This window comes from Somniosus microcephalus, chromosome 5 (assembly GCF_052327205.1).
Source record: "Somniosus microcephalus isolate GS21.2 chromosome 5, FLI_Smic_1.0, whole genome shotgun sequence".
Classification (NCBI taxonomy): Eukaryota; Metazoa; Chordata; class Chondrichthyes; order Squaliformes; family Somniosidae; genus Somniosus; species Somniosus microcephalus.
In genome coordinates, this window is record NC_140991.1 from 208,408,757 (window position 1) to 208,435,885 (window position 27,129).

Here is a 27,129-nt window from a genome sequence, read left to right on the forward strand (position 1 = left end):
AGGGGTCAGTGCTGGGTCCCCAACTCTTTACAATCTATATTAACGATTTGGAGGAGGGGACCGAGTGTAACATATCAAAGTTTGCAGATGATACAAAGATGGGAGGGAAAGTAGTGAGTGAGGAGGACATAAAAAACCTGCAAAGGGACATAGACAGGCTAAGTAAGTGGGCAGAGATTTGGCAGATGGAATACAATACTGGAAAGTGTGAGGTTATGCACTTTGGCAGGAAAAATCATAGAGCAAGTTATTATCTTAATGGCAAGAAACTGGAAAGTACTGAAGTACAAAGGGATCTGGGGGTCCTGGTGCACGAAACTCAAAAAGTTAGTATGCAGGTGCAGCAAGTGATCAAGGCCAATGGAATGTTGGCTTTTATTGCTAGGGGGATAGAATATAAAAACACGGAGGTATTGCTGCAGTTGTACAAGGCATTGGTGAGACCGCACCTGGAATACTGCATACAGTTTTGGTGTCCATACTAAGAAAAGACTTACTTGCGCTCGAGTCAGTACAAAGAAGGTTCACTCGGTTAATTCCGGGGATGAGGGGGTGGACATATGATGAGAGGTTGAGTAGATTGGGACTCTACTCATTGGAGTTCAGAAGAATGAGAGGCGATCTTATTGAAACATATAAGATTGTGAAGGGGCTTGATCGGGTGGATGCGGTGAGGATGTTCCCAATGATGGGTGAAACTAGAACTAGGGGGCATAATCTTAGAATATGGGGCTGCTCCTTCAAAACTGAGATAAGGAGAAACTTCTTCACTCAGAGGGTGGTAGGTTTGTGGAATTTGCTGCCCCAGAAAGCTGTGGAAGCTACATCATTAAATAAATTTAAAACAGAAATAGATAGTTTCCTAGAAGTAAAGGGAATTAAGGGTTACGGGGAGCGGGCAGGAAATTGGACATGAGTCTAGGTTCGGAATGGTCGTGGCCCTGTGGGTAGTGGAGCGGGCCCCGGGGCCGTGTAGCCTGGTTCTGCTCCTACTTCTTGTGTTCTAATTCTGTTAGATTTCAGGAGGTGGTTTTATTCCTGTTCCTGGCTGGGGTGGAGATCGCCTTTACAGAAGGTAAGTACTGTAGAAAATATAGGGACAGAGTGATCTCCTGGACGAGTTTCGATCGCCTAGATGGGTCGGAGAGGAATTTCCCAGATTTTTTCTCCCAAATTGGCCATTGTTTTTTTTAAATCTGGTTTTTCGCCTCTCCCGGGAGATCACATGGGTTCGGGTGGGATGGAGAGTGATAATAGATTTGAGGTTAGGATCAGATCAGCCATGATCTTAATAAATGGTGGAGCAGGCTCGAGGGGCCGATTGGCCTACTCCTGCTCCTATTTCTTATGTTCTTATTAAGGGGTAAGGAAGCTAGTTCTTGCAAAAGTCTCTGTCAGGTACCTACCAGAGCACAGAACCTTAGCCACCTAAGTTCATTTTATTGCCTTTTGGGTGTCTTTCAGTGAGATGATAAAGTCTATTTGTGTCCAAGTGCATGGTGAAGTCAAGAGAGGGAAGTCAGTGCAGAGATAGTTCTGGAGGTCTTCCTTTAAGGATCTCTTTTTTGATATTTTGGGCTGTGTAAAATTTTGAAGATCAGGTCGATATGGTCAGGGTTTATTATTAGGAAACAATCTTGGAGACATAATGCTGGGATTTGAATATTGGTTTCTTGATTTTGTAGTGTAAGCAAGGAGATGGCCTTGTTTGTCTGCATGGTCATAGTATCTGACATAAATTTTACCTTGTATAGCTCTTTCTCATCCTTTTCATTCTTCAGCTGTAATTCTAGTTGTTCCTTTTCAACAATTAGTCTTCTCAGTTTATGCTTTATGCTGGGGAAATAATTTTACATTTAGGTCACAATATATAGCTCTAGAAAATATAACTGACATCTAAATGCAACAGTGATCTAAAAGGGTCCAATTTACAAAAACTTTTTTAAATACCAAAAAATAAAATTTGTCCTCCTGCAGTGCTTCACAGTACATCTTCAACACTTTTGTGCTCAGAACCTTAACTGAACATCTGTAGCACGGCACAAATTCAGACTGTCACAAAATGAAAAGTTTCCACCTTGCAACAAAAAAAATGAATACCTTATAAGGAATTTGATAACTTTTGTTGAAATTGGATGGAATCTTTAACTTACTGAAGTCAGGACTCTAGATTTAGACATGTATAATATGTATGCAAAAAAGTCTGGAGTTTTGTTTTTTGTTAACTTGCAATCCATTACACATGTTTTAGCACCTTGTTTTTTTTAGTCTAGGTTCTACTAAAGTGGTAAAATGATGAGTCTTCTCTATTTTTCCAAATAATTTTGCAGCACAGCAGGCAGTCCTCAAGTCCAATGCAACATTGTAGCCTAAATGTCACAACAATTTGGCTATTTTTGTAATACAGCAAGTTTACTAAAGCAATACATCACTTGACCAGCATGAGGTAAAAATATGATGTGGCTGATACTAACCGATACAGATCTCACAAACAATATCTGTTTAACTATCACTTTACAAAAGCTGCTTAAGATGCGAATAATTTCTAACTCTGGACTGAAGCAGAGCTGAAGCTTAGACCTCAACGAGGAAGACAAGTCTGTATTTTCTGGATACAAGTTTAATAATATTTAATTTAGATTTCTTACATTATTTATTTGTTACATATTCAGCTGAAATCAGGATGGCAGCTATAACTAGTTTGAAAAAATAAACTTGAGCATTGTGATTGGTTCAAATTTCAGTGTTTGAATTGGTTCTGTTGGATATGTATTTCAAGCAAATCAGTCTTGATTAAGTTCCTTATCTGAGCCCATCAGAAAAGCACTTTTTTTTCCTGCACCTAGTATTTCAATATTTTCTGCTGTGCTATATTGACGATTGAACACTTCAGATACATACCTGTAACCTCGAACCTCTTTAGTAAAATTACCAATTTCAACTCAATACTGATATGTACAGATTAGGATTCCTACCCAATATGGCACTTTAGTTTTGTTCCAGCTGATGAACTTTCAAGACAGTGGACTGAAATATCCTGAAGTAAATCATACTTTGATGACATACTAAATAAAATCATTGAAGGTTTAAAAAGAAACATACTACTTCTTCTCCATCTCATTTATTAATTTTATTCTAATATTTGGGTTATATTATTCTAATTTCATACTTCACATTTTTCCCTTAATTCTTCTTCCTCTTGACATCTTTCATATTCTTTAAGACTTTCATTTCACTTTCCTCATTTCTTTCTCCAATATTTCCTGCTAATTTCTTTATTTGCTTTCCCTTCCCATCCCACCACATATAGACTTTTTGAGTCCTTTCTCCTCAGTTTGATTGAAACTTACCTCTGTAATGGTTCCGTGTCCATACTAGCAATAGGAAAAAAAATTGGTATTGCTCATGAAATATTATAGCCGCTATAGGAAAATACCATTTGGAAAAGGATGTTGCCAGGAAAACAAGGAGGAGGAAATAGAACAGCAATATGGTGGTGGGGGAGAGAATGTAGTACTGATGAGACACAATTATAAATTATGGGACATACTGGTACACTATGAAGGGCTAAACACTAAACATCCATTGCAAATCATGAACTGCTCCAATAATTATGAACCCAGATGGGAAAATAACACCACAGCACATCAACATTTTTCATACCTGTCTAATTCAGTTTCCTTTGCAATGGCTTTCTGATTAGCAGTTACTATGTCTTCTTCAAGTTGAGTAATTTTTGCAGCAGCTTCTTTATACTTTTTCTCAATGTCTTCTTTCTCAATTTTCAAAGCTTCTGAACTTTGAAAGAGATCCTAGTCATACAAATTTAAAAAAAAAATCCTGTTAACAAGAGAATTCAGCAAGGCAACACATTACATTTTGAATTTATAGCACAGCAAATAATTTCACTCATTTGAATATTATTATTCCATACACAGGTGCATTTAACTGCTGCAATCTTCCACATGTACGTTCTTTACTTACTGAACTGTTCCATCATGCATTATAATTTTGTAAAATTATGCATTGTAATGAGAAGAAATTCTTTACAATCTTCTGGTCCCTCTCCACCCACCCTTCATCCTCACTTTGGACAGTAAATGCAAGGAACTGATTCAATTCTTCATAATTAAAGCTAGCTCCCTCTATCTCCTCTGCCACTTTAGCTCGCAGTCCTCCCTCTGTCCTCCTCCTGAGCAAGCAGTGACCAATCCAATACTCTGCATTTTCCTCCTCTCAACACTTCATACTCTCATGAAACTCACCTTATCCTTTATCCCACTCTTGACTATCCAAGTTCCCATCCTCAGCCCAGGTTCACTGACATCATCAATCTGTTCCTATCCTCTAGGACTGTCTCCAAGTCGTTTACAGTCCATTATTACACGCTTCAAAAAACCCTTCCTGAATACCCTCAATTCTCTTCCAACTTCCAACCTTTTCTGGTTCCAAAGTCCTGGAACACGTTGCTTCGCAACTATACATCCATCCTTCCCAGCACTCCCTATCTGAAACACTCCAACCTGATCTAATCTTCCTCGACTTCTGCTGCCTTTCATACAGTTGGCTACTTAACCCTCTTCAAGTTTCTCCTTTTCAATCTACCTCCACAACACCACTCTTTCTTGGTTTCACTCATAACTGAAACAGCAAAGACATTACATCACTGTCAATTGCTTCTCTCCTCTGCCCGCATGATCTCCAGTGTAACCCAGGGCACTATCCCCAACACCCCGCATGATCTCCAGTGTAACCCAGGGCACTATCCCCAACACCATGATCTCCAGTGTAACCCAGGGCACTATCCCCAACACCCCGCATGATCTCCAGTGTAACCCAGGGCACTATCCCCAACACCATGATCTCCAGTGTAACCCAGGGCACTCCCCCCAACACCATCATCATTTATATATGTAACCCAGGGCACTATCCCCAACACCCCGCATGATCTCCAGTGTAACCCAGGGCACTATCCCCAACACCCCGCATGATCTCCAGTGTAACCCAGGGCACTATCCCCAACACCCCGCATGATCTCCAGTGTAACCCAGGGCACTATCCCCAACACCCCGCATGATCTCCAGTGTAACCCAGGGCACTATCCCCAACACCCCGCATGATCTCCAGTGTAACCCAGGGCACTATCCCCAACACCCCGCATGATCTCCAGTGTAACCCAGGGCACTATCCCCAACACCCCGCATGATCTCCAGTGTAACCCAGGGCACTCCCCCCAACACCATCATCTCCAGTGTAACCCAGGGCACTATCCCCAACACCATCATCTCCAGTGTAACCCAGGGCACTATCCCCAACACCATCATCTCCAGTGTAACCCAGGGCACTCCCCCAACACCCCGCATGATCTCCAGTGTAACCCAGGGCACTATCCCCAACACCATGATCTCCAGTGTAACCCAGGGCACTCCCCCAACACCCCGCATGATCTCCAGTGTAACCCAGGGCACTATCCCCAACACCATGATCTCCAGTGTAACCCAGGGCACTATCCCCAACACCATGATCTCCAGTGTAACCCAGGGCACTATCCCCAACACCCCGCATGATCTCCAGTGTAACCCAGGGCACTATCCCCAACACCATCATCATTTATATATGCTGTCCCTTGGCAACATCATGTGTGAAGCCTGGAGCCTGCTCCCACATACACCTGACCAAATCCAGCTTTACCTGTCTGCCTTCTCCTCTGCTTTCAAGGGTATTGCTACAAATTTAAGACCTGGAGAAACTACGATTTCCTCCAGCTTATTCTCTTTGGATCACAACCACCCCACCCCCCCAAAATCATCAACCTCCTTGACTGTCTTTTCAGGCTGTCTGTTCAACCCCAAACTAAGCTTCCTCCCCTTGTCCTTTCCATTACCAAGACCATTTTCTCCTATCTGCAACACCGGCTGCCTTTGCCCCTACTATGTACCCCATGCTGCCAAAATTCCAGCCCATATTTTTATCTCCAAGGCTAGACTTATTGTACACTCTCCTAGCTGGCCTCCCAAGCTCTACAAATTACAACTAATTTAGATGCCACAGTCCACGTCCTCACTCAAAGTCCTACACTCCATTACACCCATCCTTCTCAAGCGCCAACAGATTTATATTTCTGTGTTCTCATCCCACCTTATCTCAGCATTATCCACTGGCTACATGTCCCCCTATTCACCTTCCACTTCTTTGACACCTTGTTACTGCTTGTTCCCCCACTTCCTTTCTGCTACTTTTGGTGGCTATTCATTCAGCCACTACATATGCCTGCCCTCTGGAACATCCTCCCCGGAACCATCCACCTTGCCACCTTCCTTCTTGCCTCCGAAAGACTCTTCATAACCCTTTTTTTTTTTTTCTTGAGTAAGCCTCACCCCCAGTCTTTTAGTTTCCACTTCTGCTTGTTATCTAGCATCTACTGTCAGCCTTATAAAGCACTTTCCAAAAACACTCTGCTTGTAGTAACAAATAAAACACCAAACTAAATGTACAGCACCACAATTTATTCATAAGCTTATGCACTTTAGGCATTTATATTTTTTCCACTTTTAAGTAAACATATGGCTGTCTGACTCTAAATGACAAAACTGACAATCAGGAATGGATAGATTCATAGCAGCACACCATTTTCTCCAGGCATCTGTAATATACTTAAACATGACACTTTACATTCAATAAAAATAAATCCTGCATTAATTCTTATCCTTGCATACTACACTATCTGCATAAACAATCTCAACTACAAAACATTTTTGATGATTCACAACATGTTTCCATTCACAAGATGTCACGAGATATGGCTACTTCAGAACTTTTCATTCCTATATTGTTTTGGTGCATTATGCAGACATTTGAAGATTTGTAATCTCCTCAGTATTAGGTTTGCTCACAAGGGAGAGACTGAACATTATTGTATCCATCCCCCCCCCCATCAAACTTCTTCATTAACAAATCATTTCTGTACCTTGACAGACTTGGAACAAAGCTATCTTAAGTTTGAGGTACTAATGAGTGATAGGTGCCAATATGCTCTAGGAAGGAAGGAAGAAAATTGGCAGAGATAGGGAGAGTAGTCAGATGAAGCCATACAGCCAAAATTTATCTTTCTATGCTAAACATTTTATATCTGTGCACACTTCCCATCAACTTGATCCATTATAAATTCCTATACCCACATTTATAATACAAAATGCCTATGTAAACATGACACACTGTAGCACTACCACTGGCAGGAGGGTGGTACTACAGGATAACAAGATTACATAGGCAGTTTCCATTATAAATGTGAAAGAACGACTTGCATTTATATACAGTAGAGCCTTTCACGACCACTGGATGTCCCAAAGCGCTTTACAGCCAATGAATTACTTTTTGAAGTGTAGTCACTGTTGTAATGTAGGAAACGGCAGTCAATTTGCGTACAGCAAGCTCCCACAAACAGCAACGTGATAATGACCAGATAATGTGTTTTAATGTTGATTGAGGGATAAATATTGGCTAGGACACCGGGGATGACTCCCCTGCTCTTCTTCGAAATAGTACCATGGGATCTTTTATGTCCACCTGAGAGAACAGCTGGGACCTCGGTTTAACATCTCATCCGAAAGACGTATATGTGGATACAAGACAGACTTGCATTTATATAGCACCTTTTACAACCTCATGACATCCCAAAGCGCTTTACAACAAACAAAGCAGTTTTGAAGTACCGTCACTGTTGCAATGTTTAGGAATTTATAATGGAAATTGAAGAAAAACCCAGAATGTATACAACTTTAAAACAGGAACTAAATTGTGCCTGTGCGCCCTGGTCCAATTATTCCCTGCACCTAACCCTGCTTCACCTGAAAACTACACTTGGTCTTGACTCCTCATGTAAACACCTACCAGGAAAAAAATCAGATCACTGACGCTATACAATTGTTCATCTAGTTGGTTACTGTTGTGAAAATATTTTAAACACAACAGCCATTCTACACCTCCATGAAATCGCTACAGATAACAATTTAACAATTAATCAATTGCAAAATAATTTGAGAGTTTTTATTTTTAAGTGATCTTTCCAATATCCTTTTCTATCCCACAGAAAATATCAACATTCTTATGCTTTTTGAATAGTTTTTAACATACAAAGTTAGTGGCAATATATAGGTTGCGCAATGAAAAAAATTTCAGAATGCATGATATTTTGCACACTGTGTTAAAACAATATCAAAGGTAGCAGAATTAAAGCTTGTAATAACATCAAATTTTTAGACTTCTAAAAATATCTTGAAAACTCTTAAGCTATGGTTAATAAACATAAGGGGTGATCCCAAAGGTTTATGATAGTAGCATGATGCAAATTTAAAGATGTACAACTTAACTATACAACGAAAATGAGTAAACCCAAACCCAAGAAATATGTCTTGAGAAATACATGCTTAAATTTGGTAAAAATAAAGATAATTAGGCTGTAACAATGTCATTGTTGAAATGATCAAAGTTGCTAGCCATCACAAATGCCATCAAAAGCATACATCTGAAATTGCTTTCCCATATCAGAAACGTGGCCTTGGATCACAAGCTGTGAAAATGATCCAAACTCTTTAGCATTCCTGGTACAGCTATGGAAATAAAAGTTTATGCTCTCAAATGTCTTGCTGCTTGAAGCACTGGCTCAAACTTACAGCAGGAGACAGCAGCCAATACTGTTAGAATGACATTTCAAGAACTTAGCAGGGTTGATGTGGCCATTTTCTGTAAGCCTGCTTTCTTGCCCTTCCCCTGAGCTCTGATGAAATATTGGCCTTGTTAACTTTGATGATTCATGAAGTGTCAGAGGGAGATGAAAGGTTTCAACTGCTGTATTTGTCAACATGACCCATTTCAGAGCCCATCCTCAACTGACAGAAATTTCTACTCTTACCTCCAATTACATGTCAAATAAATATAACTGGTTAGTCAAAACCTAAAATGTTTGCCACATTTGTACAAAACTCTAAATTCAGATTGAAATACTCCAAGTGAAACTATATTTTGTCAACAGTTTGAACCAGAATAATTAGGTTTGATTTACGTTTGCAACCTGAACCAAAACAGGTATAGTAGTCAGTTGGTTTTACCTTCAACACATGCTCTGCGAACAGGCACAGAAGCAAACTTTAGCAGGCAGATCATGGACATATTGGAAGGCTCTGCAATCCTTTGAAAATCAAGTGCTAGGTAAAGCAGCTTGACTGCATTGGAAGACAATTCCGTCCCTTAAAGTAATTTCCACGCATTAAAAATGAAAGCTTGAACACTCCAAGATACTCATTACTTTTCACATTACAAATTTTGCAAAGTGAATTTTATGCAGTTAGTTTTACCTCTGAGTGGTATATTAAAAGGTTTTCACTATAGCAGCTGTTGTGGTGTTTAACAACAGCCAGTATTTTTTTAATATTAATTTTCAAAATGTGGCTACCGCTGGCAAGGGCGGCATTTATTGCCCAACCCTAATTGTCGTCATAAGATGATGGCGAGCCGCCTTCTTGAACCACTGCTGTCCGTGTAGTGAAGGTTCTCCCACAATGCAGTTAGGTAGGGAATTCCTGGATTTTGACCCAGCAGTGATGAAGGAACGGTGTCCAATGTGTTCAATTCAGGATGGTGTGTGACTTGGATGAGAACTTGGAGGTGGCGATGTTCTCATACACCTGCTGCCATTGTCATTATAGGTGATGGAGGTAGCAGGCTTGGTAGATGCTGCCGAAGAAGCCATGGCGTGAAGGGATTATTTCTAGTCCTTTAGGGCCACCCCGGATCAGGCATATTCCCCAGACGTTCACTTTCAACTAAAGTTTGAGGTAGTCGAATCCTAAAGATGCTTAATTGGGTCTAAAGGTCCAGACTATCTCTCCCTAAAGGAAAGGAACAACCTGAAGATGTTACCGTCCTCCAGATAGCACTTTTAATAAGTTTAGCTAGACTGTAACGTTCTGGATATTATGAGGGTCCGGAAAACCCCCCCAGAATTCTGCAGCTCCTCACCAAAGAGCGTACAGAGATTGAGTTCGCGAGTTTGATACAGAAGTATTATGTGAGACAATTCTAAAAATATATAGATTTATTAAAGAACCGACACGTAATTACAGTAGGTGTTTCAATCGCAACATTAACAGTTCCAAAACCAGAAATCTTACAATTCTATTATCAGAGATCCTTATTCTCAAATCTTAACTTAGTTACATGTTTACACTTCTAAGTCTTATTCCAGGATATCCACCAAAATCAAATACAGTACAATACAGGAAACTTTGTGCTATCCGGCACCGACGGGACCGAGCTGTTGCCGTTCCCTCAAAACTGCCGGACACACCAGCGTTAATGTTGAAGCATACGGAGCTTTTCATCTCCGTATCTGACAACAAACACTGCTGCTTAGCAACAGCTTCTAAACAGTTGGCCCGTACCTTGGAAGTGTCTCTCTGAAGCTGTTGCTAAGCTACAGAGACTTTGCAGAGCCTGACTGTGGAAAAAAAGCCACGAGAAGAAAAAAAACCTAACAAAACGGCTCCTGATTTTTGCCGGTGGCTCGAGCTTGCCGGACATTTAGCCTCCGGATAACACAAAGTTTCCTGTACCTTGATCCCCGAGGTAGAAAGAGTTGTAGAATTACAGAGCTTGCCTCTGAAGCCGAGAATCGCTTTGCCCCTTTACAGCGAATCTATCATCCCATTTGAAAGTTCAATATTTATATCCTTTTTCAGTGGTATTTCCTTTGAAGTTTTCTGCTGATGTAAGCTAATTATCTCTAGTCATTTTTCTGCTGACCCCTGCTATTCTTACAGTCAGCTCAGCTGGTAGCAATGCAGACTCGTGTCTCTCCTTTAGGTGTTCGTAGCTTATCATAAAAAACGGTGTAACAGCAAGTGCATCTATTTGATGTCATTCTTACCAAGATCTTCTGTTTGTGTCTTTTTACGACGTGTAAATGAAAACACCTCAACCGGGTGCACCATTGTCTTCTTAGTTACCTAAGCTGGTTGCAACACAGAATCGTGTCTCCTTTGTTTCATTTGATGCCATTTTTACGAAGGCATATGTTTCTTAATTTTCTGTGTTTCTTTCCGAAGTGTAATTTAGGACACCTTAACAGGGTGTACCATTGTGTTCTTTCCAAAGCTTCAGACTTCAGGAACTTCCAACCTCCTGTTTCAATAAGGTTATTGATTCAGTGTCAACAACTTATCTTATCTCAATAGCCTGAATGCTGTTAACAATACAGCTTTTCATAGCCAGGTTTCTAGATTTCCAGACTTAGTTTGTCATGTTTTAAAGGCCAGAATTCTTTCATAGAATGGTGTATTTTTCTGAATATGGCTTATTCCTTCACAGGCGAGCTGCTGAGTGCATCCTGCAGATAGTACACACTGTAGCCACAGTACGCCGGTGTTTAGGCTAGTGGATGAGATGCCGATCAAAAGGACTGCTTTGACTTGGATGGTATTGAGCTTCTTGAGTGTTGTTATAGTTGCACCCATCCAGGCAAGTGGGGAGTATTCCATCACATTCTTGACTTATGCCTTGTAGGTGGTGGAAAGGCAGTGGCGAGTCAGGTGGTGAGCCACGTGCCACAGAATACCTAGACTCTGACCTATGCGAGTAGCCGTGGCATTTATGTGGCTGGTCCAGATCAGTTTCTGGTCAATGATGACCCCCAGGGTATTGATGATGGGAGAGTCGGTGATGGTAATGCCATTGACTGTTAAGGGTAGATGGTTAGGCTCTCTCTTGTTGGAGATGGTCATTGCCTGCCACTTGTGTGACGCAAATATTACTTGCCATTTATCAGCCCAAGCCTGGATGCTGTCCAGGTCTTGCTGACCACCCAACTTCCCTTCCTGGCCCTCAAGTTAGCTGATATTGTTAATGGTTCCCTCTTCTCAGGGACTGTCCCTTTCAAATCTGCCATCAGCACATCCTACCCTCAAAAGACACACCCTTATTCTGTCTTTGCAAACTACCACCCCATTTCCAACCTTCCTTTCCTCTCCAAAGTCCTTGAACATGTTGATGCCTCCCAAATCTGTGCCCCTGTTTCCCACATCTCCATGTTTGAACCCCGCCAAACAGGTTCCCGCCCCTGCCATAGCACTGAAACGGTCCTCATCAAAGTCACAAACTATATCCTATGTGACTGTGACCGTGGTGAACTATCCCTCTCCTCATCCTTCTCTACCCATGACGCGGTTGACCACACCATCTTTCTCCAATGACTCTAGTCCGTTGTCCAGCTGGGTGGGACTGCCCTCGTCTGGTTCCATTCCTATCTATCCAGTCGTAGCCAGAGAATCACCTGCAATGGCTCCTCTTCCCACTCCCGCATCGGTACCTCTGGAGTCCCCCAAGGATGTATCCTTGGCCCCCTATTTCTCATCTACATGCTACCCCTCGGCGACATCTTCCGAAAACACACCAGGTTCCACATATAGGCTGATGACACCCAGCTCTACCTCACCACCTCTTTCAATCTCATTTAACATCTCTGATTTCTCACGCTTGTCTGAGCAGAAATTCCCCCCAATTAAATATTGGGAAGGCCCTGCCACCAACTCCATCCCTCTCCCTGGCCACTGTCTGAGGCTAAACCAGACCGTTTGCAACCTATTTGACCACAAGCTGATTTTCCGACCCCATGTCCTCTCCAGCCCCAAGACTGCTATTACCACCTCTGTAATATCGCCCATCTCTGTCCCTGCTTCAGATCATCTGCTGCTGTAACCCTCATCCATGCCTTTTTTAACTCTAGTTCACTCTAATTTTTTTGGGTGCGTGGACCCTTTAACAAGCTGCGTGGCCCATTCAAAATTTTGCGCAAAAAGCCAGTAAGCAGCCTTTGCGGGACGTCCAGACAGCTGCGTGGCCGTGTAGCTTAGTGGGAACGTTGCCTCCCACCCTCTGTAAACTTGAGCTCATCCAAAATTCTGCTGCCCATATCCAAACTTGCACCAAGTCCCGTTCACCCATCACCCCTCTGCTCTCTGACATACATTGGTTCCCGGTCCGGCAATGCCTCAATTTTAAAATTCTCATCCCTGTTTGCAAATCCCTCCGTAGCCTCATCCTTCCATATCTCTGTAACCTCCTCCATCCCTATAACCCTCCGAGATCTTTGCACTCCTCCGATTCTGGTCTCTTTCCCATCTCCGGTTTTTAATCGCTCCACCATTATGGGGGGGGGGGGGGGGGAGGTTTCTAGAGAGCAAATAATAAAAATGACAACGGAGAAGGTCATAGACCTAGGTAGCAGTGGGGGAATTAAAAACCAGAGAGTGTCAGAAAGGGACAGAATTTATGGAGTAAAAGGTAAAGTAGTAAAAGGGGAAAAAGCAGGAACTAAGTGTCACAAAACATATTTGAAAGTTCTTTATCTGAATGCACGTAGCATTCGTAACAAAACGGATGAGTTGACGGCACAAATAACTACATATGGGTATGATCTTGTGGCCATTACAGAAACATGGCTGCAGGGTGACCATGACTGGGAATTAAACATAGTTGGGGCTTGTAATAAGGGAACAGCTATAATTATGGGGGATTTTAACTTTCATATTAACTGGACAAATCAAATTGGGCAGGGCAGCCTTGAGGAAGAGTTCATTGAGTGTATTAGGGATGGGTTTCTTGAGCAGTGTGTAACTGAACCGACCAGGGGGCAGGCAATCTTAGATCTGGTCCTGTGTAATGAGACAGGATTAATAAAAAATGTCCTAGTAAAGGATCCCCTTGGAACAAAGGACCACAACATGGTTGAATTCCATATTCAATTAGAGGGTGAGAAGGTTGGATCTCAAACAAACGTACTGAGCTTGAATAAAGGAAACTATGAAGGTGTGAGAGCAGAATTGATTAGAGTGGACTGGGAAAATAGATTAAAGGGTAAGATGGTACATGATCAGTGGTGTACATTCAAGGAGTTATTGTACAATTTTCAAAAAATATATATTCCACTGAGGAAAAAAGGGTGTAAAAGAAAAGACAGCCATCCGTGGCTAAGTAAAGTAATTAAGGATAGTATCCGACTAAAAACAAGGGCATATAAGGTAGCCAAATCTAGTGGGAGGATAGAAGATTGGGAAGTCTTTAAAGGACAGCAAAAAATAACTAAAAGATTGATTAAGAAAGGGAAAATTGATTATGAAAGTAAATTAGCAAAAAATATAAAAACAGATAGCAAAAGTTTCTATAGTTATATAAAAAGAAAAAGGGTGGCTAAAGTAAATGTTGGTCCCTTAGAGGATGAGACCGGGAAATTAATGGCAGGAAACATGGAGATGGCAAAAAAGCTGAACAAATATTTTGTATCAGTCTTTACAGTAGAGGACATTAAGAATATCCCAACACTGGGCAAACAGGGGGCTCTAGGGGGGGGAGGAACTAAATACGATTAAAATCACTAAGGAAGTGGTACTTGGTAAAATAATGGGACTCAAGGTGGATAAATCCCCTGGACCCGATGGCGTACATCCTAGGGTCTTGAGGGAAGTGGCGATAGGGATTGTGGATGCATTGGTAATCATTTTCCAAAACTCCCTGGACTCAGCTAAGATCCCGGCAGATTGGAAAACTGCTAATGTAACACCCTTATTTAAAAAGGGTAATAGACAGAAGGCTGGAAACTATAGACCAGTTAGCCTAACATCTGTGGTTGGTAAAATTTTAGAGTCGATTATTAAGGAGACAGTAACGGGACATTTGGATAAACATAATTTAATAGGACAAAGTCAGTATGGTTTTACGATGGGGAAGTCATGTTTGACAAATTTGCTTGAGTTCTTTGAGGACGTAACATACAGGGTGGATAAAGGGGAACCAGTGGACGTAGTGTATTTAGACTTCCAAAAGGCATTTGACAAGGTGCCAAACAAAAGATTATTGCTCAAGATAAAAAATCACGGGATAGGGGGTAATATTCTGGCATGGGTGGAGGATTGGTTATCTAATAGAAAGCAGAGAGTTGGGATAAATGGTTCATTCTCAGACTGGCAATCAGTAACTCGTGGTGTTCTGTAGGGGTCAGTGCTGGGACCCCAACTCTTTACAATCTATATTAACGATTTGGAGGAAGGGACCGCGTGTAACATATCAAAGTTTGCAGATGATACAAAGATGGGAGGGAAAGTAGTGAGTGAGGAGGACATAAAAAACCTGCAAAGGGACATAGACAGGCTAAGTAAGTGGGCAGAGATTTGGCAGATGGAATATAATACTGGAAAGTGTGAGGTTATGCACTTTGGCAGGAAAAATCATAGAGCAAGTTATTATCTTAATGGCAAGGAACTGGAAAGTACTGCAGTACAAAGGGATCTGGGGGTCCTGGTGCACGAAACACAAAAAAGTTAGTATGCAGGTGCAGCAGTTGATAAAAAAGGCCAAGGAATGTTGGCTTTTATTGCTAGGGGGATGGAATATAAAAACAGGGAGGTATTGCTGCAGTTGTACAAGGTATTGGTGAGACCACACCTGGAATACTGCATACAGTTTTGGTGTCCATACTTAAAAGACATACTTGCTCTCGAGGCAGTACAAAGAATGTTCACTCGGTTAATCCCGGGGATGAGGGGGTTGACATATGAGGAGAGGTTGAGTAGATTGGGACTCTACTCATTGGAGTTCAGAAGAATGAGAGGCGATCTCCCAAATTGGCACATTGGGTTTTTTATCTGGTTTTTCGCCTCTACCGGGAGATCACATGGGTTCGGGTGGGATGGAGAGTGAAAGTAGATTTGAGGTTAGGATCAAATCAGCCATGATCTTATTGAATGGCGGAGCAGGCTCGAGGGGCCGATTGGCCTACTCCTGCTCCTATTTATTATGTTCTTATTGGCGGCCATGCCTTCAGCTGCCTAGGCCCTATGCTCTGGAATTCTCTCCCTAAACCTTTTTGCCTCCCCACCTCTCTTTTCCTCCTTTAAGATGCTCCTTAAAACCTACCTCTTTGACCAAGCTTTTGCCCACATCGTGGTGCAACGCCGCTCACAGCAAAGAGGAATTGTGGTTCAGACTGACCCAAGTTTCCATCCAGAGCTACCCAGCCCAGAAATACACTAAAATCTGCATAGTGCTCTACACTCGGCAGCTAGAAAGCTTTCTGGAGTTGGACAAATCAAGATCGAGTCCCAGGCCAGTGTAAAGCACCACCTCCACTGCAGTCCACAAACCCGTTCAGTCCTTCTCTGTAATCAGCTTCACCAAGTTTGTTGAGGTCAGAAGCAAACATAAGCTGGTGGGTGTCCAGCTCACAAGAAACAGTATTTTATGAGAATTAACAAAAATATCCATTATAACATTTTTCAGATAGAAAATGGAAGAACATTAAGTCGAAAATAAACCCCATAGACTTTCCTTCCTATTCTAAGTGCAACAAACACACCATTAGAACTCTAAAATCCATTTGCAATTTATACCTTGTAATCCTTTTTTATTTGGTCACAGACTTCTTTCTCATGATGAATTTCTTTTTCAAACCTTTCCATGCGCTCACATAATTCGACAGTTTCCTCTTCAAGTCCAGATTTAGCTTTCAATAGCTCCTCCTTTTCTTTTAGCAGCATTTCAATCTTTTGCTGAATATACAGAAAACAGCTATAAATTAGGAGTCTAATTTATAATACTGCTAATTTTAACGCTAATGGATGAATTGCATAAAGAATGTTAAGTCATTTGCAGCAAACTTTACAATAGGGACTGAAAATTAAATGACCGTAGCTTTGGCATTTCTCGGTTAACATCAAGAATAATTTCTTATGAACTATTTTCTTACCACGTTTTTATTAATGCAGGAAACTCTCTTTTAACCGGCACCCAAATATCCGGAAATCTCTCCTAACTGGCAAAATTCAGGAGTAGGTTCAGGTAAGTTTCACTACTGTATATATTAGTGGCTGTGTAACCGGGGTTCCTGGATCTGTGACCGTGTAACCGGGGTTTCTGCACCTGTGGCCGTGCAACAGGGACTCCTGGATCTGTGGCCGTGTAACCGGAACTCCTGCACAAGTGCCACGTAACTGGGGCTCCTGCACCTGTGGCCGTGTACGGGGCTCTCGTACCTTGGTAAGTATACCTCTCTGTAATCTGGACTTTTTGATCAACCTGCACCACGCTGGCCCCATCGGTGCCGGATAAAAAAGAATTTCCTGTACATGCAACAAACAGCATAACAGTATCCCACAGTGCTGGTTACAGTACATGCAGAGTCAGTCAACCCCCACAGATGCTATCAACTGTTACTGTATCATCTCTGGTCTCCATCTATCTCAGCAGATTGTACAACAGGCTCAAAACCAAGTATTCCTTGGTCAGTAACAGGTAAAAACAAATATTGTTTCCACCTGAATTGCGTGAAGTGCTGAGGAAGAGTTGACTGTACTAAGCTAGCTAAAACTGGCTTTAGGGAACGGTAGCGTAGTGGTAATGTCACTGAGCTAGTAATCCAGAGGCCTGGACTAATGATCCAGAAATGTGAGTTCAAATCCCACCACGGCATCTGGGGAATTTAAATTCAGTTAATTAAATAAATCTGGAATAATTACTAGTATCAATAATGGTAACCATGAAACTATTGGATTGTCGTAAAAACCCATCTGTCTGGCCTATATGTGACTCCATGCCCACAGCAATGTGGTTGACTCTTAACTGCCCTCTGAAATGGCCTAGCAAGCCACTCAGTTGTAACAAACCGCTACGAAAAACAATAAAAAGAATGAAACCGGACAGACCACCCGTCATCGACCTCGGCACCGGCTACAGACATGGCAACAGCACACCCAACCCAGTCAACCCTGCAAAGTCCTCCTCACATGCTAAATGGGATAGATTCAGAACAGATCTAGCAGCTCAAAACTGGGCATCCATGAGGCACTGTGGGCCATCAGCAGCAGAATTCTATTCCACCTCAATCTGTAACCTCATGGCCCGGCATATCCCTCACTCTACCATTACCATCAAGCCAGGGGCCCAACCCTGGTTCAATAAGGAATGTAGAAGAGCATGCCAGGAGCACCAGGTGTACCTAAAAATGAGGTGCCAACCTGGGGAAGCTGCAACACAGGACTACATGCATGCTAAACAGTGGAAGCAGCATGCTAGACAGGGCTAAGCGATCCCACAATCAACGGATCAGATCTGGGAGTGTGAGAGAGAGTGGGAGTGTGTGAGAGAGAGACTGGGAGTGTGAGAGAGAGAGAGACTGGGAGTGTGAGAGAGAGAGAGAGAGAGTGGGAGTGTGAGAGAGAGAGAGTGGGAGTGTGAGAGAGCTCCAACAACACAAGAAGCTCGACACCATCCAGGACAAAGCAGCCTGCCTGATTGGCACCCCATCCACCACCTTAAACATTCACTCCCTCCACCACCGGCGTACAATGGCTGCAGTGTGTACCATCTACAAGATGCACTGCAGTAACTTGCCAAGGCTTCTTCGGCAGAACCTCCCAAACCCACGACCTCTTCCACCTAGAAGGACAAAGGCAGCAGGTGCATGGGAACACCACTACCGCCAAGTTCCCTTCCAAGTCACACACCATCCTGACTTAGAAGTATATCGCTGATCCTTCATCGTCACTGGGTCAAAATCCTGGATCTCCCTACCTAACAGCACTGTGGGAGTACCTTCACCACACGGACTGCAGCTGTTCAAGGCAGCGGCTCACCACCACCTTCTCGAGGGCAATTAGGGATGGGCAATAAATGCTGGCCTTGCCAGTGACGCCCACATCCCATAAATGACTATTAAAAAAAAGTGGTCCAATGCAAAGGTGTGACAAGCATCAGATGAAGAAAACGGTGCTTTATGAACCTTTTTGAAAATGCAGATTACAGGTGGTTAGGTAAATGGTGTGCATCAGAACAAGACCTCAAAATATAATTTTACTAAGATGGTGTTATGATGCAAATAAGCAATGCTATTTCAAGGTAACTATCTTCCCCACTTGTGGGATGGTGGCAATATCCTTTTAAAAAAGTGTCAATTTTCTCCCCTCCTGATGATGTTGATTCCTTATTATATATGGTTCTGCAAGCACTGGCCTCTCTCTGATATCTCACCCTGTATGATATTTGTGCAGCCGCCTTGATGGTGAGTGTTGTCAAGTTATTCAACTGCAGGGACTTCCAAGTTTGATCTGGTCTTCACCCAACATCCAGTAGGGGTCACTTGACAGCAATCAAAAGCAGGAAATCGTGTCAGATTTTTGTCTCCTTAACCCAGTGACGCTGGACCAACTGTAGTACCCCTATAGCTGCCTCAACTGAACTCACTTAATTAAGCATAATTAGGGAAGTGAACCTGAGCCAATGATGGTCTCTATGGCCCACTTTAGATTGAGGGGAAAAGAATAATCCCCCCCCCCTCCAAAAAATGCTGGAAAACACTTAGCCAGTCAGGCAGCATCTGCAGAGAGAGAAACAGAGTTAACGTTTCAGGTGGATGACCTTGAGCATTCACAGTATTTTGCTTCTGGGATACAAGTACCCATTCTTCATCTGTGAGCTAAGACACTGGGGACATTCTCGATGAATCTGATCCTTTTTTCACCCAATATCTACTTGTACACATTCCAGCAGGGATGATTGGGTCATGTTCTGGAGCAGGAATCTGAAATTCTGCCCTCCCCCAAACCCAGGGATGCTGAAGTGAACTGTAATAAACCAACTGCCTAACAGAGAGCACCAGATGATGCATTGCCCAATAGGCCACTGAGGGAACTCAATTTTTTAAAATGAGCTAACTGACTCGTAGAAATACTTTATAATATCAGTGCAATAGTAGAAAGGGTTGAATTTAAATCCAGTGGCAACTTTGAAAGCTACAAATGCACAAGTGCTCAAGTGATACAGTTTGTTTGAAGATGAACTCCAACCGAGTTCAAAATGTCCAAGAATAGTGACAGGATGGGGGTTTAAGACTTGGTGGAGCAGTCTTTCAACTTGTTACACTCTGTACAGAAGGTAATTGCAATATTAAAAGAATCAGAAGATTTGAATGATAGTTCTCAAAAAGTGGATATTAGGATGGATTCATAGCCTATGTACCATGTATATTATTAAATGTTAGGATTCTTGTAACTTATTCATATTTAATAAAATCTCTATTGACAAAAAGATCTAAATGTACACTTGGTAGCTGATGCATTTTTATTTGAAACATTTAAATAAAAATAATAAAATTGGAGATATCCTACCTCAAGAAAACTAGTTTTTGTTGTCACCACCAGCATGTCAGAGTTTGCATCATCTTCCATGGTGAGCAAATCATCAGTGGGAGACGGCACGCGGAACTGAAAAGGTGTGCTGGCTCCTCGGATCTCTCCCTTGTGTGTTACATAGCAGAACTGATAAAATTCTCCATCATCATTTGGAAGGTAATAACCTGTTACAAGATTTACATTTTTTTAATAAACACATTTCACAACTTTAAAGAAATGTAATAAAAATGCTCCAATTCACTTAATTTTATTAAGTGTTCATCTTAGTTATTAATTTCACAGCTTCAAACAAGGAAAATAATTGTATAACATACATTCACAAAACAATTAGTCTAATCCATTAATTGTTGGTGCCAATGTATGTTAATTGCTTTCACACTAAAGCAGCAGTTAATGGCACTGAGACATCCAAATAATGCACTGATAACCAAAGTTCATCTCCACAGTTGCTGCCTGACCTGCTGAGTATTTCCAGCATTTTCTGATTATATTTCAGATTTCCAGCATCCGCAGTATTTTGCCTTTGACCAAAGTTCATGCTAGACAATTAACTTATTAAAAAAAAATCCCAGCTCTAAATTCTGTCAAACAAGTGCTTGAGTTTGCTTACCTTGGAAAACTATGACACGACTAAATGAAATTCCTTCTGCATAATTTTCTGGTACTTGAGACCACAGAAATGTATAGTAATCACGAGCAGTGCTCCAACCAACCTATCCACGAAAAAATAAAAATAAATGAAGCATTCTCAATATTCCTGTTGCATATGCTGGAACTTCAGGTATGTTTTGCCACCAGAAAAGTGCTGAATTCAAAGAATATATTGGTGATTAATTCTATTTATAAACAAATATATTTTTTGCCTTACTGAAAGTTAATGAATAAAATTAAAAATTATCAAATATATCCTGATACAGAAATTAGCTCGACATGTGTGAATGTTAATAAATCAATACAACTGCATGCTATTTATTCCAAAACACCACGCTTACAATGGTACCAGATGTAGCTATAATATAGATAACCTACTTTGAGATAGGTCCAATAAGAACTGTAGTTAGCATAGCTTTTTGGGAAAACTGACACGTGTGACATGTTGCACAGCGAAAGCAAATATAATATACACAAAAAAAGGCATCCATTTCTGTATTCAGGAGAAGAAATCAATTTAAAAGTGTGCACTATGCTATGTATTATCTGCTTTGTGTGAAAGACACAATGAGCTGGATTTTATGAATGGAGACGTGTTGGAGACAGGACTGCTGCTTGCCTGGTTTCAGTCCCACCTCCATCAGCCTCTGGCCAACCAGCGGGATCTTCCCCTGATTGACCTTGTTAAGCCCGCCCGGCGGGCTCAGCAGGCCAATTAGGGGGAAGTCAGTGACAGAGCACGTCAACGTATGATGTGTCATCTGTCAAGAATTTTTGAAAGAAATGTCATCGTTTGACAGCTCTGTGAAGCTGTCAAACACTGACATTCTGTGTAGTTTGATGAGCCCTTATGTTCAGGACTCATCAAACCTTTCTACTTTGTAGAAATCAGATGACTGTTGGATCAGAGGATCCAACAGCCAGTCTGTGATCTCTACAATGGAGATGTCGGGACTCCGGCTCCACAGCGGCTGAAGGATGTAGGCAGAAACAAAGGTAAGTTAACATTTTCTAACACTTTACACTCAGCTCACATACTTACCACTCCACACTTGCACCCATCACTCACCTCTACATTGCACTTTCAGACCCCGCAGACCTCCTACTTGGCTCCTACATCCTGGCGGGGTTCCCCCAGGTCGGGAAACCTGCGCTTAAGAACGAAAAATGGGGATAATCCTATTTTCTGCCTGTTAACTACCTGATAACAGGCAGTTAATAGGCTTTAATCCCTTCCCGCCTCCAAGGGGACGGGACCCGGGGCAGGACGGCTTCCCGCCTCCTGGCAAGAGGGCACGGAGGCGGGTTGGGGGCAGGGTTACCACCCGCCCCAAAATTCTGCAACTTTCCCGGCAGTCCTGCCTCCATATCCGCCTCCTCAGGGCTGAGAAAATCCAGCCCAATGTGTCTCTGGCAGTATTTAATATATAAATTATTCAGGCCTATTCAGTCTATGTATTTACCATGAATTGAAGATCAATTGAGGATAAATCCAGACAAGGAGAGACATTGAGCCAATTTTAGCTAATCCATTCAAAAAGACACCAACAACAACATGCATTTATATAGCCCCTACAGTCCCACCATCGCAGCATCAAATTGTTTCTTAAATGCTTCCAGGGATTTTGCATCCACCACTCTACCCAGAGGCACAATTCCTGGGTTCACTGCTAGCACAGGGAGTAGTAGTTCAGGCAAATAGTGTAGGTGCATTTAAGGGGAAGCTAGATAAGCATATGAGGGAGAAGGGAATAGCGAGTTATGCTAATAGAGTTAGGTGAGGAAGGATGGGAGGAGGCTCGAGGGGAGTATGATCGCTTGCATGGACTGGTTGGGCTGAATGACCTGTTTATGTGCTGTATATTCTATGTAATTCTTCATTCTTGGTGTGAAAAAGAACTTGCTGACATCAATCTTAAATTGGCTTTTAATTAGTTAGAACCTATGCTCCCTTGTCCTATTTTTGGCTTAGCTTTTTAATTTTCAAGACTTACCTTCTCCATGTCATTTACTATCCTATATACCGCCACTTCTTGGTCACCTTTTAAGGATGAAAAGCCCAAGTTTATACAGTCTTTTCTCATAACTCCCCTTGACACTAGGGAGCAGCCACATTGCTCTACTCTGTACTACCTCCAAATCTTGAATATCTTCCTTATGTCTCAGTGACCAGAACCAGGTACAGTATACAAAATATGGTCTGACTAGAGCACTATACATTTTGAGCAGGATTTCTTCCTAATTGTACTCCTGGCTGTTTAGTGCAGCATTCTAATTGCATTATCAATTGCTGCTCTGCAGTGATTGTATCTGTTGCAAATAAAGTTTACTAAGACCCTCAACATTGCTTTCAGCTGTGTTAGCTATTTCAACATTATTCATGGAGTATTTATGTTGCCCATTTTTTCTTCTGATGTGCAGTACTTTACACCTGACCATGTTGAATTTCCACCCTCAATGAAAAACAAAAATCACGTTTGGTATCGTTTGAAGCCATAAAATGTTTGAAGGGGGTGGATGAGAAGGAAAGAGGTTAAAAGGGGACAATTAATTGCCTTTCCTCTCTAACTGCAGAAATTAATTCTCTAATGTTCTATTTCCAGTGGCAGAGATTTACATGCTTCTGTCTCCAGAACCATACATGGGGATCTTTTCACCCACAGCAATGTTGTCCAATACGTTAGCCACTAGCCACATGCAGCTAATTGGGAATCCAGATGTGGCTAATTATATGTCTGATTAGTAAATAAAAAATGAGTAGTAAACACTGCCATTGGGCTTGTGATCTCAATACGCATGTTCATAATGCGTATTCACTTTAACCTTTTTGTGCGTTTGCTAATAAAACAGAAAGGTGTAAAGCAAAGTGTGGAAGTGTTCTTTGAGCACTGAGTGTGCTTCACTTCCTTGGTTATTGAATGGTGGCAGATGTTTGCTTAGTAAATATATACATACAAACTATTTCACCTGTATTATTATGTCAATGTATGCAAGGCATTTTCTACTAGGATTAATGCACGTGGCTAAAACAGTGTCAAACAGTGCTAATCAACAGTACACTATGTATCACTAATTATGAGCTTTACACAGCTATTCCTCAAGGAACATTCTAATTATTCAAGAAAATATCAAAAAGGCACAGAAAACTCCAATCTCAAAAGCTACTAAATAGTTCTAAGAAGAAAGTAAAACTAAGACAATTCAAACATACCTCCAAGTAGAAAAGAATTGTCAAGCCTACTGTAGCATTCAGAACTAAACAAAAGCAGGTCATATCTTTTTGATCCAAAGGATTAACTGTTTTGTTGCTGCTTAATCTTTCAAATTTTTAAGATTAAATAAATGTATAGAAGATAGACAGTTTATACCCCTGAGGGGCAAGAGCTCTACTTGCCAAAAAACACAGCCATGGAGGACTAGAGGTGAGGGACAGCATAAAACTAAAAGAAAAAGCATATAAAAATTCAAAAAATAGCACAGATCCTGGCAAATGGGAAAGATACAAAGAACAAACAGACAGTAAGAGCTACAAAAAGGGAGTATGAAAAGAAACTTGCAAGGGATATCAAAATCAACACAATTTTTTTTTTACAATTAAATTAGAAAAAAATCAGGAGCAATGATATCGGTGATATTGTCAATGATAATAAAGAAATGGCGGACATGTTGAATAATTACTTTGCGTCAGTATTTACAGTAGAGGAAGAGGATAGGATGCCAGAAATCCCAGGGAAACTAATATTGAATTAGGGACAGGGACTCAATAAAATTAACATAAGTAAAGTAACAGTAATGAAGAAAATAATGGCACTAAAGAGTGACAAATCTCCAGGACCAGATGGTTTCCATCCCAGGATTTTAAAGGAAGTAGCTGAGCACATTGCAGATGATCTAACTTTAATCTTCCAAAGTTCTCTCGATTCAGGAACCGTTCCTTTAGATTGGAATATTGCACATGTCACTTCACTATTTAAGAATGGCGAGAGAGGGAAACCAGGGAATTATAGATCAGTTAGCCTAACATCTGTTGTCGAGAAATTACTAGAGTCTATAATTAAGGATATGATGACTGAACACCTCAAGTATTTTCAGCTGATCAGAGAGAGCCAGCGTGGATTTGTGAAAGGTAGGTCATGCCTAACAATCCTAATTGAATTTTTTGAGGAGGTGACTAAAGTTGTAGACGGGAATGTCTATGGATGTTATTTATATGGATTTCCAGAAGGTATTTGATAAAGTCCCTCATAAGAGACTGTTAACTAAGGTAGAAGCCCATGGAATTGAAGGCAAATTATTGACCTGGTTAGGAAATTGGCTGAGTGGCAGGAGACAGAGAGTCGGGATAATGAATGGGCAGATACTTCAATTGGCAGGATGTGACTAGTGGTGTCCTGCAGGGATCTGTATTGGGGGCCTCAACTATTCACACTGCTTATTAACGACTTAGATGATGGCATAGAAACATAGAAGATAGGAGCAGGAGTAGGCCATTCGGCCCCTCGAGCCTGCTCCGCCATTCAATGTGATCATGGCTGATCATCCACATTCAGTACCCTGTCCCTGCTTTCTCCCCATACCCCTTGATCCCTTTAGCCTTAAGAAATATATCCAACTCCTTCTTGAATATATTTAATGAATGGGCCTCTACTGCCTTCTGTGGTAGAGAATTCCACAGGTTCACCACTCTCTGGGTGAAGAAATTCCTCCTCATTTCTGTCCTAAATGGCATACCCTTTATCCTTAGACTGTGACCCCTGGTTCTGGACTCCCCGACCATCGGGAACATCCTTCCTGCATCTAGTCTGTCCAGTCCTGTCAGAATTTTATACGTTTCAATGAGATCCCCTCTCATTCTTCTAAACTCCAGCGAGTACAAGCCCAATCGACCCAATCTCTCCTCATACGTCATTCCTGCCATCCCAGGTATCAGCCTGGTGAATCTTCGCTGAACTCCTTCCATGGCAAGAACATCCTTCCTCAGATAAGGCGACCAAAACTGCACACAATACTCAAGATGTGGTCTCACCAAGGCCCTGTACAACTGCAGCAAGACATCCTTTTTCCTGTACTCAAAGCCTCTCGCTACGAAGGCCAACATACCATTTGCCTTCTTAACTGCCTGCTGCACCTGCATGCTTACCTTCAGTGACTGGTGCACAAGGACACCCAGGTCTCGTTGCACTTCCATATATTCCATAGAAAGCCATATATCCAAATATGCCAATGACACAAAGATAGGCAGCATTGTAGGCAGTGTAGATGAAAGTATAAAATTACAAAGGGATATCGATAGATTTAAGTGAATGGGCAAAACTGTGGTAAATGGATTTCAATGTAGGCAAATGTGAGGTCATCCACTTTAGAACTAAAAAGGATAGAACAGGGTACTTTCTAAATGGTGAAATGCGAAAAACAGTGGAGGTCCAAAGAGACTTGGGGGTCCAGGTACATAGATCATTAAAATGTCATGAACAGGTACAGAAAATAATCAAAAAGGCTAATGGATTACTGACCTTTATATCTAGAGGACTAGAATACAAGGGGGTAAAATTAATGCTGCAGCTATACAAAGCCCTGGTTAGACCACACCTGGAATACTGTGAACAGTTCTGGGCACCACACCTTAGGAAAGATATATTGGCCTTGGTGGGATTGCAGCTTAGGTTTACCAGAATGATACCCAGACTCCAAGCATTAAATTACGAGAGATTACACTAATTAAGGTTGTATTCCCTCGAATTTAGAAGGTTAAGGGGTGATTTGATCGAAGTTTTCAATATATTAAGGGGAACAGATAGGGTAGATAGAGATAAACTATTTTCACTGGTTAGGGATTCTAGGATTAGGGGGCATAGTCTAAAAATCAGAGCCAGACCTTTCAGGAGTGAAATCAGAAAACACTTCTACACACAAAGGGTGATAGAAGTTTGGAACTCTCTTCCGCAAACGGCAATTGATGCTAGATCAATTGTTAATTTTAAATCTGAGATTGATAGCTTTTTGTTAACCAAAGGAATTAAGGGATATGGGCCAAGGGCAGGTATATGGAGTTAGGTCGCAGATCAGCCATGATCTCATGGATGGTGGAACAGGCTCGAGGGGCTAAATGGCCTACTCCTGTTCCTATAGTTCCGTTTTTTGAGACACCATCATCCATCTATTGAATATTACAGCTACATACACTACTAATAGAGTTTATTTGGTTTACTGAATGCTATTTAGTGTACACGATTAGCAGATTACTACA

The 27,129-nt window shown here is 41.6% G+C and overlaps 1 protein-coding gene across 6 annotated transcripts in view; it reads right to left on the reverse strand.

Moving 5' to 3' along the window:
* tax1bp1b (Tax1 (human T-cell leukemia virus type I) binding protein 1b) overlaps positions 1 to 27,129 on the reverse strand; it is a 188,662-nt gene that overhangs the window by 114,232 nt on the left and 47,301 nt on the right. For all 6 annotated transcript variants that reach the window (XM_085988623.1, XM_085988627.1, XM_085988624.1 and 3 more), the window contains exons 3-7: positions 20,842 to 20,944; positions 20,208 to 20,395; positions 16,437 to 16,595; positions 3,664 to 3,812; positions 1,746 to 1,836 (exon numbers count right to left, since the gene is read on the reverse strand). In XM_085988623.1, the coding sequence (XP_085844749.1) occupies positions 1,746 to 1,836; positions 3,664 to 3,812; positions 16,437 to 16,595; positions 20,208 to 20,395; positions 20,842 to 20,944 (690 nt within the window). The remainder of the gene's footprint in view (positions 1 to 1,745; positions 1,837 to 3,663; positions 3,813 to 16,436; positions 16,596 to 20,207; positions 20,396 to 20,841; positions 20,945 to 27,129) is intronic.